Genomic DNA, 13,377 nt, shown 5'->3' on the forward strand with positions numbered 1-13,377 from the left:
CATAAAATTTCTGGAAATAGACATGCAAATATATATATATATATATATATATATATATATATATATATCTCAACTTTGGACCTATCTTATAAAAATGCATAAAATCAACATGTGAACTTCAAAAATACACTCTCACTGCCCCTGCAATTTTGCATGATTAAAATAGTAAGTTGACAAAACAAATGAAATCAAAGAGAGGCACAAGTACTCAGAATCAGATTTATATATTTTTTCTTATTACAGTTGCAACAGATCGATACATTAATTATTCACATAATTCATTTTGCTAACAAGGGAAAAGCGTTAGTACATCACAAAGTCAAACTCATAGTCAGGGAACGGTTTCCTGTTGCAGGGCGTTCTAGAAGAGAAACAGAGACTGGAGTCAAACTGTTCATTCAAACCAAACAAATTAAGCAACCTAACAAAATATAATGTCCTAGACCAGAATATATTCTCTCACACTTCAGAGAGATCAACTGCATCAAAATGATAGCACATGCAAAACCTTTGAACTGTACTTGGGACCCGCTGGAGAATGCAAAACTTTGTTAAAGGAGTTGTTTTGTGGTTCACTTAATAGAAGACCATATGCTTGTCCATAAATAAAATGCATTATAATTGTATATGCATTATATAACATGTATAAAAAATACTAAAGGCTGCCAGTCTTGTTGTGTTTAGCATGCTGTGGAAAACTATATGCTTGCTATTTAAAGGGATGGATTGCAATAGATTTTTGCTAAATATTTAGGAGCATAGATAGTCGTGAACCATGGTGTCAAGTAACAGTTTCTCCAATCCGTACGAGGCAGCTTCATCCTGTTGCATATGAGGACACCAGTGGCACAGTATCCCCGGTAAAGAGAAGGACATTTGTAGCAGTGTCAAGGGACACTTTGAGCGGAGGCTGGAGTGGAATTGCTGTCTAAGAATTACAAGTAAAATAACCAAGAATAGGGAGCAAAAGTTAGTTTCTAGTTTGTTGGAAATTCAAGGTTATTCCCAGAACAATAACAGAAAAGAGGTCTCATTTGACACTCAAAAGCTTCACAATTAGAGACAGATCGAAGTTCACCAAACGAAACGATTTCCAAAAAAATCGACGACACTCAAAAGGCAACCGTTCCCATAAGGGCTCGGCCGGCTGCTGATGCTTTCACCAGTTCAACAGCATTTAAGAGCATTAAAATAAAACTTCTCTATGAACAGTTACATATACTTATTTTTTTAAAGTTGCATCAGTCTTAAAGTGTGGTATTCAATTCATTATCAATTTGTATCTCAATTTATGTTTTAAACGATTTAGTGAGTGAAATTATGTTTTAGGAACTAAGTGTGTATTTGCAAGTAAACCGGTTTGTTTTAAGAGTAATTTTAATCATCATCATCATCATCAATTCTTCGACTTGTTGTTTTCTGTTACCTCTACACTGGATGCAGGAAGGGTCAGAGAAACATGCACTCAAAAAGCTGAGGCTGTGATGACTGGCGTATACATCTTTTTTTGTTACTTACAAATGTACACAAGCACACATAAATCTATACACCTCATTCCCCCTCTGGACTGAACCTCTCCTCCATTAGAGGCAAAAAAAAGAAGAGAAAAACAAAAGGCAGTCATTGGCCAGCACACAAGGAGCAAGAGGAAAAATATTAACCAATCGGATGAGACAGAAACTCGGTCATCTGGTATTTCAGCCCTCCTTGTATCTGTGCTCGCTTGAGAGGCGTCCGGAGCTGCAGGTAAAGGGGAACGGTCTAACCTTGCTGGCTTCGCACCCCAAGAGAGGGCACTCTAAGGCTGTGAGCTGCCCTGACTGTCCGGATCGGTCCCGGAGGAGCTGGTGTCTGAGTCAGAGTCACCGTCGTGCTCCTCTGGCGGGCACTTTTCCCGCAAGCGCCTCTGGATGGCTCTGAGACGGGTCAACAGACCCTGGTAGTCAAAACGACCTCTCTTCTCCCCAAAAGGATCCTGCAAGAACAAAAAAAAAAGGGAAAAAAAAACAAAAAGGAAGGAACAGGGCATTTAGGATATTTAACCAAACTAAGGTGCCAAGTACCAAAACGGATAAAAATCAACCAAAAAAAAAAAAAGGCAAGCTAAAAATTAATAATCTGTTATATAATAATATATACACCCCCATTCAAAAGTTTGGCAGTATTTCATTTCCTTTGAAAGAAACTTATCACATCTACAAGGTTATGACAGATTTCTATTTTCTTTTGAATTTTTTTTTTTTTTTTTTATCCTGAAGAAATGTATCTGTCAGAACTAAAAGTGGTCAAGTATTAAGAGCACAATACAATATTTTTCTGAAGTACATGTGATACTGAAGACTGGAAATTTAGCTTTGCATATATGCATATATATATATATATATATATATATATGCATATATATATATATATATATATATATATATATGCATATATGCATATATATATATATATATATATATATATATATGCATATATATATATATATATATATATATATATATATATGCATATGCATATGCATATATATATATATATATGCATATGCATATATATATATATATATATATGCATATATATATATATATATATATGCATATATATATATATATATATATGCATATATATATATATATATATATGCATATATATATATATATATATATGCATATATATATATATATATATATATATATATGCATATATATATATATATATATATATATATATATATATATATATATATATATATATATATATATATATATATATATGCATATGCATATGCATATATATATATATATATATATATATATATATATTTTTTTTTTTTTTTTTTTTTTTTTTTTACTGAAATCAGTTGTTTTTACTGTATTTGTGTGCAGTCAGGATGAGCATAAGAAAGCAATAAAATGTAAACAAGTTACAATCACTGATCTATAATAGTTCATTTAAACAGATTATACAATATCATAACACTATAGAAAAGGTAAGAGCAAATCACACAAAGACAATAAAATTCAATCAGCAGCTGAACAACAGCTCGGTGCGGCACGACTACAAAATTCCTGAAAACTGATTCATAGCGTGACTTGCGGACAATAACAACTCTGTGGATCCCACAGAACCGGCTGCTGGCGAACAGAAGCTGCGCGGAGTGATTGGGCTCAGCTCTGCTCAGCGCTCCGAGGTGTGGTAGGACGTCAGATTCTTTGACTCACCGCAGCGAACAGGAATGTTTGGAATGTCACAATGCTCAGCGCTTGCATAAGGTTATACTTCCAATGTTAGGATGACAATTAAAATGACAAATAATAAGGCACGGTGGGAAAAGTAGCAAAGCAGATTTGCAAACAGTCATCACCTGCATGTTCTGTCCTTGGAGATGCAGACGTTCTTTGCAGACCCCCTCATAGAAATCATAGTACTCCAGGAAGGATTTCTCCATCACGCTGCTAGTATGGAAAAACAATGCTCTTTATAAGGGTGTTCAGTAAAGAGTAATAATCAATGCACTTTTTTTTACAGAAACAATGACACCAAAAATTACATTGACAATGCATTTAGCAGACGCTTTTATCCAAAGTGACTTACAGTGCATTCAAGCTATACATTTATTTTTTACCAGTATGTGTGTTCCCTGGGAATTGAACCCACAACCTTTGGAGCTGCTAATGCAATGCTCTACCACTGAGCCCCAGGGAAAGGAATTAACAGTTTAATTTAGCCGAAAACATAAAAAAAAAAAAAAAAAAGCTATTAAAAAAATTGAAGAAACATTCAAATAAAAAAAGTTGCACAAATATTTAAACTACATGTCCACTTCTTTATCACAGAATTATGTTTCCACTCCAACTTGTTGTTGAAATATAACCATGCTAATGGTGGCTGTAATGAAAACTTGTTTTCATGACAGCTTTATTCAAACATACATTAACTAATGAAGACAACAGGTTTATGAATATTTATTTAAGTATTTATTTATCTATCAAAATGCTCCTCTTCTCTCTATTCAGTTTTTAGCTGACTAACCAGTTTATAGACATTGAATGTCTTTCCTGAGGTAAGTGTAACATTGTAAACAGTTTTACTGACACATTTTTGGCTGCTGAAACACTCACCGAATGATTACTTACAGTAAATTTCAGTTTCCTTCAACATACCATCTGATGTTTATGAATGTTTATTTTGTGCTAGTAAAGCGGAAGAGATGATCCATTCATGTGCCTACAGCCATCTGTTACTTTACATCAAAAAGCGGCAGATTTCTTTTTGTATTCTATGAGAAAATTTAAAGAATTTGAAAGCTATCCATTAACAGTGAGAAATCAATATTATTAATCTGGCACTAGCACAAAAATAGACACTCACACAGTCAATAACTTGTCGAAACGCAGAAACTGAAAATGGCAGTTTTGGACGAAAATGATTGGTTGCTAAATTTTGGTGCATCACTAACAACAATACTTCGAGAGGTTTGGTGTGGACTACAAGTGCTTTAAAAATAACCCTGATTATGCAAAATGTTCAAGGGATAATCACTCACCACAAGGCCTCGGGACACGACACTTTGCCCTCTAGCATATCACACACTGCAACTCGCATGGTCTCGTGGCGGATACACTCATTATAGTTCTTGCTGTCTCCTGGATGCCTTTCCTAGCAAACAGATGAGCATTCACAGTGTTCAGAATAAATCACAGATTACAGGAGTGCCACATCAAGGCTTTAGATACTAAGAATGCATTGTGGGAGCTGTAGTACCTGCTCAAAGCCTGGCTCATTGTGGTAAGGGTTCTCTGTCATTAGGGACTGTATGGAGATAAGAACAGAGGAGATGCTCTGGGCGGGACTCCACGCTGGACCAGTCCAAGTGCTGTGGAAAGAAACCGCGATCAAAAACAGGATCACAACAAGGACGATAAAGCTAGCTATAACTGTTAACTATACTATTATCATTCATTCACAGACAAAAAAAGCAAAAACGCAGTGATTTCTACAATAATGATCATGTCTCGTTTTCATTATGGATGTGCGGTGGACTCTATTGTCACAGAATTAGAATTAAAAATATTAAAACATATTGTCCTTGGTGTAAGCAGACCTCAGTTTGGGAACTTAAAGTGGTCAGGTAAAATACATGCGTGACTCCAATCACAAAAATAAATCATCCTTACCCAAGGATGCTGAGGCAGACTTTGCCGTTGCGGTAGAAGTTGGGGTTGAATCGAACGGTGTTGTGGCCGGTAGTGATCAGTTTGACCCGTGGAGGGTGGATGGGATAGTCAGGGGGACAGCGGAACAGGAAGAGGAAGAAGCCTCCCTCATATGGTGTGTCGAAGGGGCCGGTGATGAGGGCGTGAATCTGTGGAGACACGAGGAGGAGGACGGCTTATTCCAAACCACTGCAGCCATTTCCATGACTTACTACAACATCACTCAATACTTTCAGCATTTGTTCATTAAGGTTAATGCTAATTTTATATTTTAATTTAATTTAATTAATTTAATTTTAATTGTTCTTAGTTAATGCATGCTTGTACATAAAATGTTAAAACCATTAATACAAAATGCAAACAGAAAATAAGGGCTGCAGCCAGGCAGAGTTTAGCTCCGACCCTAATTAAACACAGCTGATCCAGCTAATCTAATCATTTAGGCTTATTTAAAAACTACATGGTTTGGGTTGGAGCTGGTTTAGAAGTTTGGGGTCAGTTTAATATTTTAATGTTTTTAAAAGAAGCCTTCTTATGCTTACCAAGGTTGTATTTATTTGATCAAACATGCAGTAAAACAGTAATATTATACGATTTTATAGTTCAAAAATAACTTTCTAGTTTAAAAATACTGTATAATTATTCCGGTGGTGGCTAAACTGAATTTTCATGAGTTATTTCCTCAGTTTTCAGTGTCATGCGATCCTTCAGAAATCCCTGTAAATGCTAACTTGGTGTTTAAGAAATGCTAGGTTTTTTTCAGAATCTCTTTGACGAACTGAACCGCAGTTGTTTGAAACATATTTTTGTAACAATGTATGTCTTCACGGTCACTTTTGATCAATTTAAGGCATCCAAGCTGAATAAAAGTATTAACTTCTTTCAGAAAGAAAGAAAGAAAAATCATACTGACCCTGAACTTTACTAGTGTGCATTTTGTAATTAACATTAATCTAGAATGATAAAACTGTAAAAGTATCGTCCATGTAACCTAATACTTTAACTGTACACATGCAATTAATGCCTTCATTGTTTAGTAAGAATAAAACTATAGAAGGAAGGATCGAGGGAGCAGAAATATCACCATGTGAAGTGTGAGGGTAAAGTGTGCCGATGCTTACCTTGGTCATGTCATGAGGATCAGGAACCACAAACATTCCTGGAGGAGGCTCTTTATAAATGGACATAATGTCTCTAAACGAAGGACAGAAGAGCAGGGTATGAGAAGACGAAATGAGGAGGAAGCAGAGCTCACAGAAATACCCTACCGAGAAAACCATCAGATCACTGAATGCCTGGATTAAAGAGACACACTTCACATGAACATAACGGCCTCAGTGTCATCGAGTGCCTTCGTCTTGTGTCCACATCTCCATTATTAGTCCTCCAGGGACATCGATCACTTCATGCCCAGGACAAAGTCACTGCCAAGTGATAATTCCCTAGAGTGGCAACACTGTGTCTTGTAAATACAGTCGCCTATGATAGATGAATCTGGTTGCAACATGTGGCTGGAGAATGTTTCAGCATGCCAGGAGAGTAGGGGATGCCTGGTTACTTGAGCAATATTTTACAGATATTAAATTATCTTTTCTACTTAAAAAGTTCCCTGTTCTACTGATAAATGCCATTATTTGGTGGTTTTCTAAAGAAAGGTACCAATCAAAAAATAACAATATTCATTATGTTTACATTACATTTAGTAGACACTTTTATCCAGAGGGACTTACAAATGAGGGCAATGGAAGCAATCAAAATCAACAAAAGAGCAATGATATGCAACATGATAAACATATATATATGAAATAAAAAATACATATAATAAACATTTGCATAAATATTCAAATCAATATACAATAAATAGTTAATTTTGTGCAGCAGGCATCAATTCTCAAAGAAAGAAATACATACCTAAGATGAAAATGTAATAATAATAGTTCAAAAACTGAATTTATATAATACTTTATATAAAATAAATATATAAAGTGTGTGTGCACACAATATATATATATATATATATATATATGCATGCGACCCTGCACCACAAGTAGTCTTAAGTAGCACAGTTATATTTGTAGCAATAGCCAACAATACATTGAATGGCTCAAAATTATTGATTTTTCTTTTTATAACAAAAATCATTAGGATATTAAGTGCAGATCATGTTCCATGAAGATATTTTGTAAATTTCCTACTGTAAATATATAAATTTTTTTGATTATATACATTGCTAAGAACTTAATCTGGACAACTTTAAATGCGATTATCTCAATATTTTGATTTTTTCCCTTTTTTGCACCTCACCTCATTCTAGATGTTCAAACAGTTGCATCTCGGCCAAATATTATCCTATCCTAACAAATCAGACATCAATGGTTTATGTTCTCTTAATGGTTTATTTACATCAATGGTGAATCGTTTATTCAGATTTCAGATTATCTCAATTACAAAAACATGTACCCTTACGATGGTTTTGTAGTCCAGGGCCACATATATAATGTGCCGAGAATCAAAAGCAGTTAAAACGGTTAGTTGTGTTAAATCTGGAGTCTGTTTTTAATCAGGCTTCGGGACACACACACACACTCTCTACTTCCTTCAGCATAGGTTTAGACTGTAAAGTAAACAAACAAACAATGCAAATGTCACGCTGCTTAACTTAAAGATGTCTTACATTTCCCAAAACAGATATAGCTCTACATGACAGCCCAGTGTTAACGTTACCTTTTTATCCGGAGGATGCACTGCTGGGACGCCTTCTCGTTGTCCCAGTCGGTGCTCAGCGTGGGATCCCAGGAGGTGGCGTGGATTTGGGACAGGAGGCCCGCTCCGGCCGGGACCCCTGACACGACACCGGTTGGCAGGGACGGAGGAAAGGCCACCACGGGCACCGAGGGCTCGAGCAGACCGGTGTCTGCCGGAGGCGGCGAGGCTGAAGAGTGTCCCGGGAGGGAATTACCCAAACTCGCGGACAGCTGCGCCCCCACAGACCCGTTGGCCTGCTCCCCGACGCTATCCGCCATCGTCGATGAACGGAGCGAGACGCTGTCAGATCAGTCCGTTCACAATGTAGTTTCTGTTTCTCCTCGCTCGGAGTCAAGTGGAGGAGGAGGAGGAAGAGGGCAGAAAGAGAGAGAGATGACTCCTACATACTCTCCTCTTTCCCCCTTTCAGACCTCAACGATAACAAACTTAACGGCGAAAGCAGCGCCGATATTAACCAGTTTTCCGAAGGAACGTTAGCTGAGCTTAGAGACACGTTTATCAGTCGCATCGGTGAGTAACTGAGTCTAAACGTAGTTTCTCTTCGTCTGGCCTGTTTATCAGCGCTGCTTCATGTCTCCTCACTTCACTTCCTCCTCGTTTAGAAGCAAACAGTGCCATCTAGCGGTGCACTCCTACAGGAGATTCAGGATTCTAACGATTCTCTCGGGATTTATCTGGTTAACAAAACTCTAAATAATATGTCTTTGAACTACACGTCAAACTGTTATATGAAACGGTGCTATACAGTGACCATTACTGGTTCATTTTGAGTAAAACAGTAACTTGAGGTTCATGAGTCGTATTAGTTGGTAAGTGTTTGGTTCATTAAAAAGTAACGGGAGTCCGAACGCTATTTACTTACCGATTCATTTCAAACGAATCAGTGCGTTCGAGTCATTTGTTAGAGAATCGGTTCACATTAGTCGCGCTCGATTTGAGTTACATGTTGTCATTTAGCAGAGGCTTTTATCCAAATAAAGGCAATAGAAGCAATCAAAGCTAACAGAAGAGCAATCAAATGCAAGAGCTATGACAAGTCTCGGTTAGCCTAACGGTTGCTCGAATATTTGATTGATTAAAATGAATCAGTTCATAAGAATCCTTCGTTAGGGAATCAAACTATATGTGTCGGGATGCAGGTTTTTGATCTCACTTAAAAGGACTACATTCAAGAACCGTTAATGTAACGGAATCGACGAAATCTTTCGGCTTGGGTATTTTTAAGGAAGTCCCTTCTTGGTTCATAGCCCTAACGAAAAGAGGGTTTGCTCATGATAGTTTGGAAAGCTCATCATATGAGAGGATAACTTCAGTACCGAGCGCCCACAAAATAAATGGCAGGTAACCCTGGCTACCAACATTTCTACATTTGCTTCTCTGGAAACTAAATTTAGGACGTCCTTCAAACAAAGAAGCTTTGAGAAGATTTTTATGACAATGAGTTACTAGTTTTACAGTAGTACAATTAATTATAGCATAGCTGTGACTATAAACATTACTTAAAATTAGCATACTTGCATTAAACACATAAGTGAAGCTTTAAACCAAAAATCAGTTGATTAATCGATCGATCACTTAACTCAATGATCGGTCATGTATTTTTGCATTGCTAAATATTTTATTAAACTAATCAGGAGCTATTAAGGGGATATTTCACCCGTAAAAGAAAATTGTGATTGTCTCAAAGTTATATTCAAGTAAATTTTTTGATAAACATTCCACGAATCCAATATTATTTTTAAAACACACCAGCCTAGTCTACCTTTCCTCAACAACCTTACGTCCTCAAAGCGGAAAAACGAGAGCAACTGCAAACAGATTTCAACCATTTATTCAGATGGTCTTATGTGAGGTCTGTTCTTACATAAAACTTTCAGAGAGGAAAAACTGTACGGGGGGGAACATAAAAAGGGAGAGCTTTCTTGTAGTTTTGTTGGAATGGCGGAGCCACGGCCGAAGCTGTGTGTCCAGTCTCCAGATCAAGGGAGTCGGACCGCGAGAGAAGAGAAGACGTCCAAATTACATGGCGAACAGGATGAGGAACGCCACCATCAGACAGAACAAACCCATGGCCTCAGACAAAGCGAAGCCCAAAATGGCATAGGAAAAGAGCTGCTGTTTCAGGGAGGGGTTCCTGTAAACGGAGAAAAAGCCATTTAGACAAGCCACGTGTATAACAAATAAACCGTTCAAGAGGCTGATTACCTGGCATAGCCAATAATGAGGCTGCCGAACACCGTCCCGATTCCTGCTCCTGATCCGGCCACACCCACCGTGGCAGCACCAGCACCAATGAACTTGGCCGCGGTGTCGATATCTCTGGATACAGCGCTGGTCTGGAACCCCCGGGTTACATTAAGACTTGCTTCACTGACTGGCAACAGAGCAGCCTGAGAAGAGCAAGAGATCTAAGCACGTGCAAGAGAAGCTGCAAGACACAAGGAAGGGACTTTCTTTTTTTAACCTGTTCAGTTCTTGCTTCTGGTCTGTTGAACAGCACTGAAACAGGCCGGGCCAAAACCCTGTATCCTCCACGGAGCTGAGGGGGAAACAAATTCAGAATGAGAACTAAATTAAATGTCAATATGATATGCGTTGTTTTTCTATTAACAAACCTGAACAGAATGCATGTTTCGGATTTAAATATTTTACGCGAGTGAGTACAAGGATCCAACTTGTATTAATGTTATCATCTTTAACAAACTTAAACCAATGCACTTGCAGAGAAGGGAAAAAAAAAACAATGTGTTGGTATGTCTTTACTGCTCTAGCTCCTTTCTTAAACTAGCTTCTGAATACACCTGGCATGATTTAGGCTACTGTATAAGGCTAAAAATTCCTTATGTTCCTCTATTTCAAGTCACTTTGAATGAAAGCATCTTCTTTCAATTCAATTCATTCTAAATGTATAAACCTAAATTTAACAAGCCTTTAAATGCATGATTAGAATTGACACTTCCATGGAAGTTACTCAATACTCATAACATGCCTCCAAAAAGCCGTGGCATTAAGGTCATTTTCTGAGATGCTCAATGGAGTGTGACGGTAGTTGAGACAATACATACCACAGCAGGTGAGGTGACAAACTTGGCACACGCGTACATGTTTGGAGCCTGTGGAGAAGAAATGAGATGTTAGACAGGTAAAAAAAAAACACTAGTGTCATACACAGCATGGCATGAAATGTAGTGTTCCATACACAGTGATATTTATTTACGGAAGGCGACAAAGACAGGAGATGTGTGCAATCAAGACTTAAACAACTAATTTAGCAACCGAGACCTTAAATTTAAGACCATGCCATTCGGAGAAAGCAAATGAGATATTAAATAGTTTCCCAATTTCATCAGCATACAAAATCAAAAGACCATTTGTTTAGATCTGCTTGGATAGGTTTACATCCAACCAAAGGATTCTAGGCAGCTTCAGCCCAAGACCACATCCCCTGTAGGTCAGTGGTCAAACATGGCAGCACAAAGGTCATGGGTTGGATGTTTGACTACGGTAATACCAGTTTTTACCCACAGTAAGATGTACAGATTGGAGAGATAGTTTAAGACATCAAATCTGAGGTTTTTAGGCAGAGCCTGTTGAACGGTCCACATTGTGACACTAGCAGGATAAGTCTAGCCATAAATTCTGTACTAAATATTTTTCTCTTATGCATGTCTTATTTAATTACATATTTGCTATTTAGTGTTCCCTAGGTTGTCTATTTGGTCTCATTTCAGGTCATAGTATGGATAATCTTTTGAACAGCCTGAGGACAAGGTCCATGCATTTTTAAGTATGAAATGACATTAATAATCTTTGCTAAGATTACTAATCTCAAACTTTAGGCGTTGAACTTGTCTGGAAACTGCTCAGGCGAACAGGCTGGAGAGCGAAGGTCACCAATAGCTTTTACTTTTTTTTTTTTTTTTACTTAAACGCATGTAAACCATCTTACTACATGAAACGGACATGATTTATAGTTGCACTTCATTGTAGCATAATAAAGCATGTAAGTGCATGGTTTAGTCGCAGAGGCAGGGCAAAGGATCTTGAGGGCCGCGCGCGAGTCAGACATTTTTTAAGTGTCACGAGCGATATGTGAAGAACGCCTGCGTGCATTTAAAAAGCAATATAAATCTCGAAGCCAAGGAGCATTTTTGCTACTTCCCGGTTGCTCGACGTGTTGAGGTCCTAATATGTAATCTCAAACGGATTCATTCATTCATTCATATGAAATGACTTTGACAAGCGGCTAGCGGAGCTTTAGCATCGCGCTTCTCTGAATGGCACCGCAGTTACCGGATCCGGATCAACAACTTCCGCACACTTTCACAGCTTAAAAAAAGCAAAGCTGCCCATTATGTATCTTTAGACGAACGCAGAGAAAACCTAACTCACCTATTAGATACAGCACACAAGGCCCGGGGTTACAGGGACAAGATTGCAGCTATTTTAGAGGCAACGAGTAACGCTGTGAAAACTGTCACCTTGTCATTTATAAGCTTCGGAACTACGTCCTCATTCGTGATTGGGCAGAGGGTCACGTCCGCCTCCTCTGATTGGCTGCAAGGTATGTCAATATAAACAACATACCCAATCATGTGCGCTGTCAGGAAGGCGGCCTCTCTTTGATTGGTTTAAATTATTTAAGAAAGAAAACCGTGATGGATCATGAATCGCTTCCCGTGTCCCCTGTTTCTATTGGCTGCTCAGGGTGGAAATCCCGCCTTGTAGATTCTTTTTTTTTTTTATTGCAGCTTTGAAAAGAAAGAACGTACAAGGCAATAACATATCAATTACATCAAAACAAATAAAATAATAAACGAAAACAATAAATAAATAGAAATTAAATAAGCAATAAGAAAATCACGTCCATAAACAAGTAATTACAAATTATTCCAAGAGTAGATTTAAGGCTTTAAAAGAATAAAAAAATAAAGCTTTATTTTTCGCCTTGCTATTTCTTGTTTCTTTTAAGGTATACAGGTAGTGACATATGTTCTATTTTTAAATGAGTAAAATTATGGAGTAAATTTGGTAAAAAAAAAAGCAAAAACAAAACTATATATATATATATATTATGAGAATATAAAAATATAACAAAAGATTAAGTATAACAAAAAATTCTGAAGTGAAATTAAGAAATGCTTGCGATCTGCAAGCACATCAAACATGATGGAAATTATGGAATTTGTTTTATGTTTATCCCATTCCTGCTCAAATAAAACAGATAAGAGATATTATGATTTTCCAAAAACAAAAACTTCATACAAACTTATTTTAGAAAAAGTTGTGTATGCTCAATTGAGCTCCTTCCTGCAAAAAAATGATCTGTATGAAGAATTTCAGTCAGGTTTCAGGTCCCACCATAGCACAGAAACTGCACTTGTTAAAATTACAA

The 13,377-nt window shown here is 37.2% G+C and overlaps 2 protein-coding genes across 3 annotated transcripts; both read right to left on the reverse strand.

Moving 5' to 3' along the window:
* Positions 1–205: 205 nt before the first annotated feature.
* Positions 206–8,588, reverse strand: ube2z (ubiquitin-conjugating enzyme E2Z). 2 transcript variants are annotated; one of them, XM_059551810.1, is made up of 7 exons: positions 7,941–8,588; positions 6,338–6,410; positions 5,178–5,365; positions 4,765–4,876; positions 4,547–4,659; positions 3,365–3,452; positions 206–1,975 (listed from the first exon to the last, which is right to left on the reverse strand). In XM_059551810.1, exons 1-7 carry the CDS (start codon positions 8,237–8,239, stop codon positions 1,799–1,801), a joined length of 1,050 nt encoding a protein of 349 aa, XP_059407793.1. In that variant the 5' UTR covers positions 8,240–8,588; the 3' UTR covers positions 206–1,798. The 2 variants fall into 2 exon arrangements, with proteins under 2 accessions (XP_059407793.1, XP_059407785.1); XM_059551802.1 differs by having other exon boundaries at positions 3,365–3,455; positions 7,941–8,586.
* A 1,209-nt stretch (positions 8,589–9,797) lies between these two features.
* atp5mc1 (ATP synthase membrane subunit c locus 1) lies at positions 9,798–12,505 on the reverse strand. Its single transcript, XM_059551822.1, has 5 exons — positions 12,375–12,505; positions 11,048–11,095; positions 10,447–10,521; positions 10,188–10,372; positions 9,798–10,116 (listed from the first exon to the last, which is right to left on the reverse strand). The coding sequence occupies exons 2-5, from the start codon at positions 11,084–11,086 to the stop codon at positions 10,002–10,004; spliced, it is 414 nt and encodes a 137-aa protein (XP_059407805.1). The 5' UTR covers positions 11,087–11,095; positions 12,375–12,505; the 3' UTR covers positions 9,798–10,001.
* Positions 12,506–13,377: the final 872 nt, after the last annotated feature.

This window comes from Carassius carassius, chromosome 1 (genome assembly GCF_963082965.1).
Source record: "Carassius carassius chromosome 1, fCarCar2.1, whole genome shotgun sequence".
Lineage (NCBI taxonomy): Eukaryota > Metazoa > Chordata > Actinopteri > Cypriniformes > Cyprinidae > Carassius > Carassius carassius.

Bases quoted from the DNA above. Each gene is read 5' to 3' on its own strand.
- ube2z (XM_059551802.1), bottom strand. From the start codon at position 8,239: ATGGCGGATAGCGTCGGGGAGCAGGCCAACGGGTCTGTGGGGGCGCAG. The intron at 5,366-6,337 runs GTAAGCATCGGC...GTGTCTCCACAG, and splicing joins ATCCTCATGACATGACCAAG to ATTCACGCCCTCATCACCGG. The intron at 4,877-5,177 runs GTAAGGATGATT...TTCTTTCCACAG, and splicing joins GTCTGCCTCAGCATCCTTGG to CACTTGGACTGGTCCAGCGT.
- atp5mc1 (XM_059551822.1), bottom strand. From the start codon at position 11,086: ATGTACGCGTGTGCCAAGTTTGTCACCTCACCTGCTGTG. The intron at 10,522-11,047 runs GTATGTATTGTC...TTTCCCCCTCAG, and splicing joins TTGTCACCTCACCTGCTGTG to CTCCGTGGAGGATACAGGGT. The intron at 10,117-10,187 runs GTAATCAGCCTC...CTCCGTTTACAG, and splicing joins CTCATTATTGGCTATGCCAG to GAACCCCTCCCTGAAACAGC.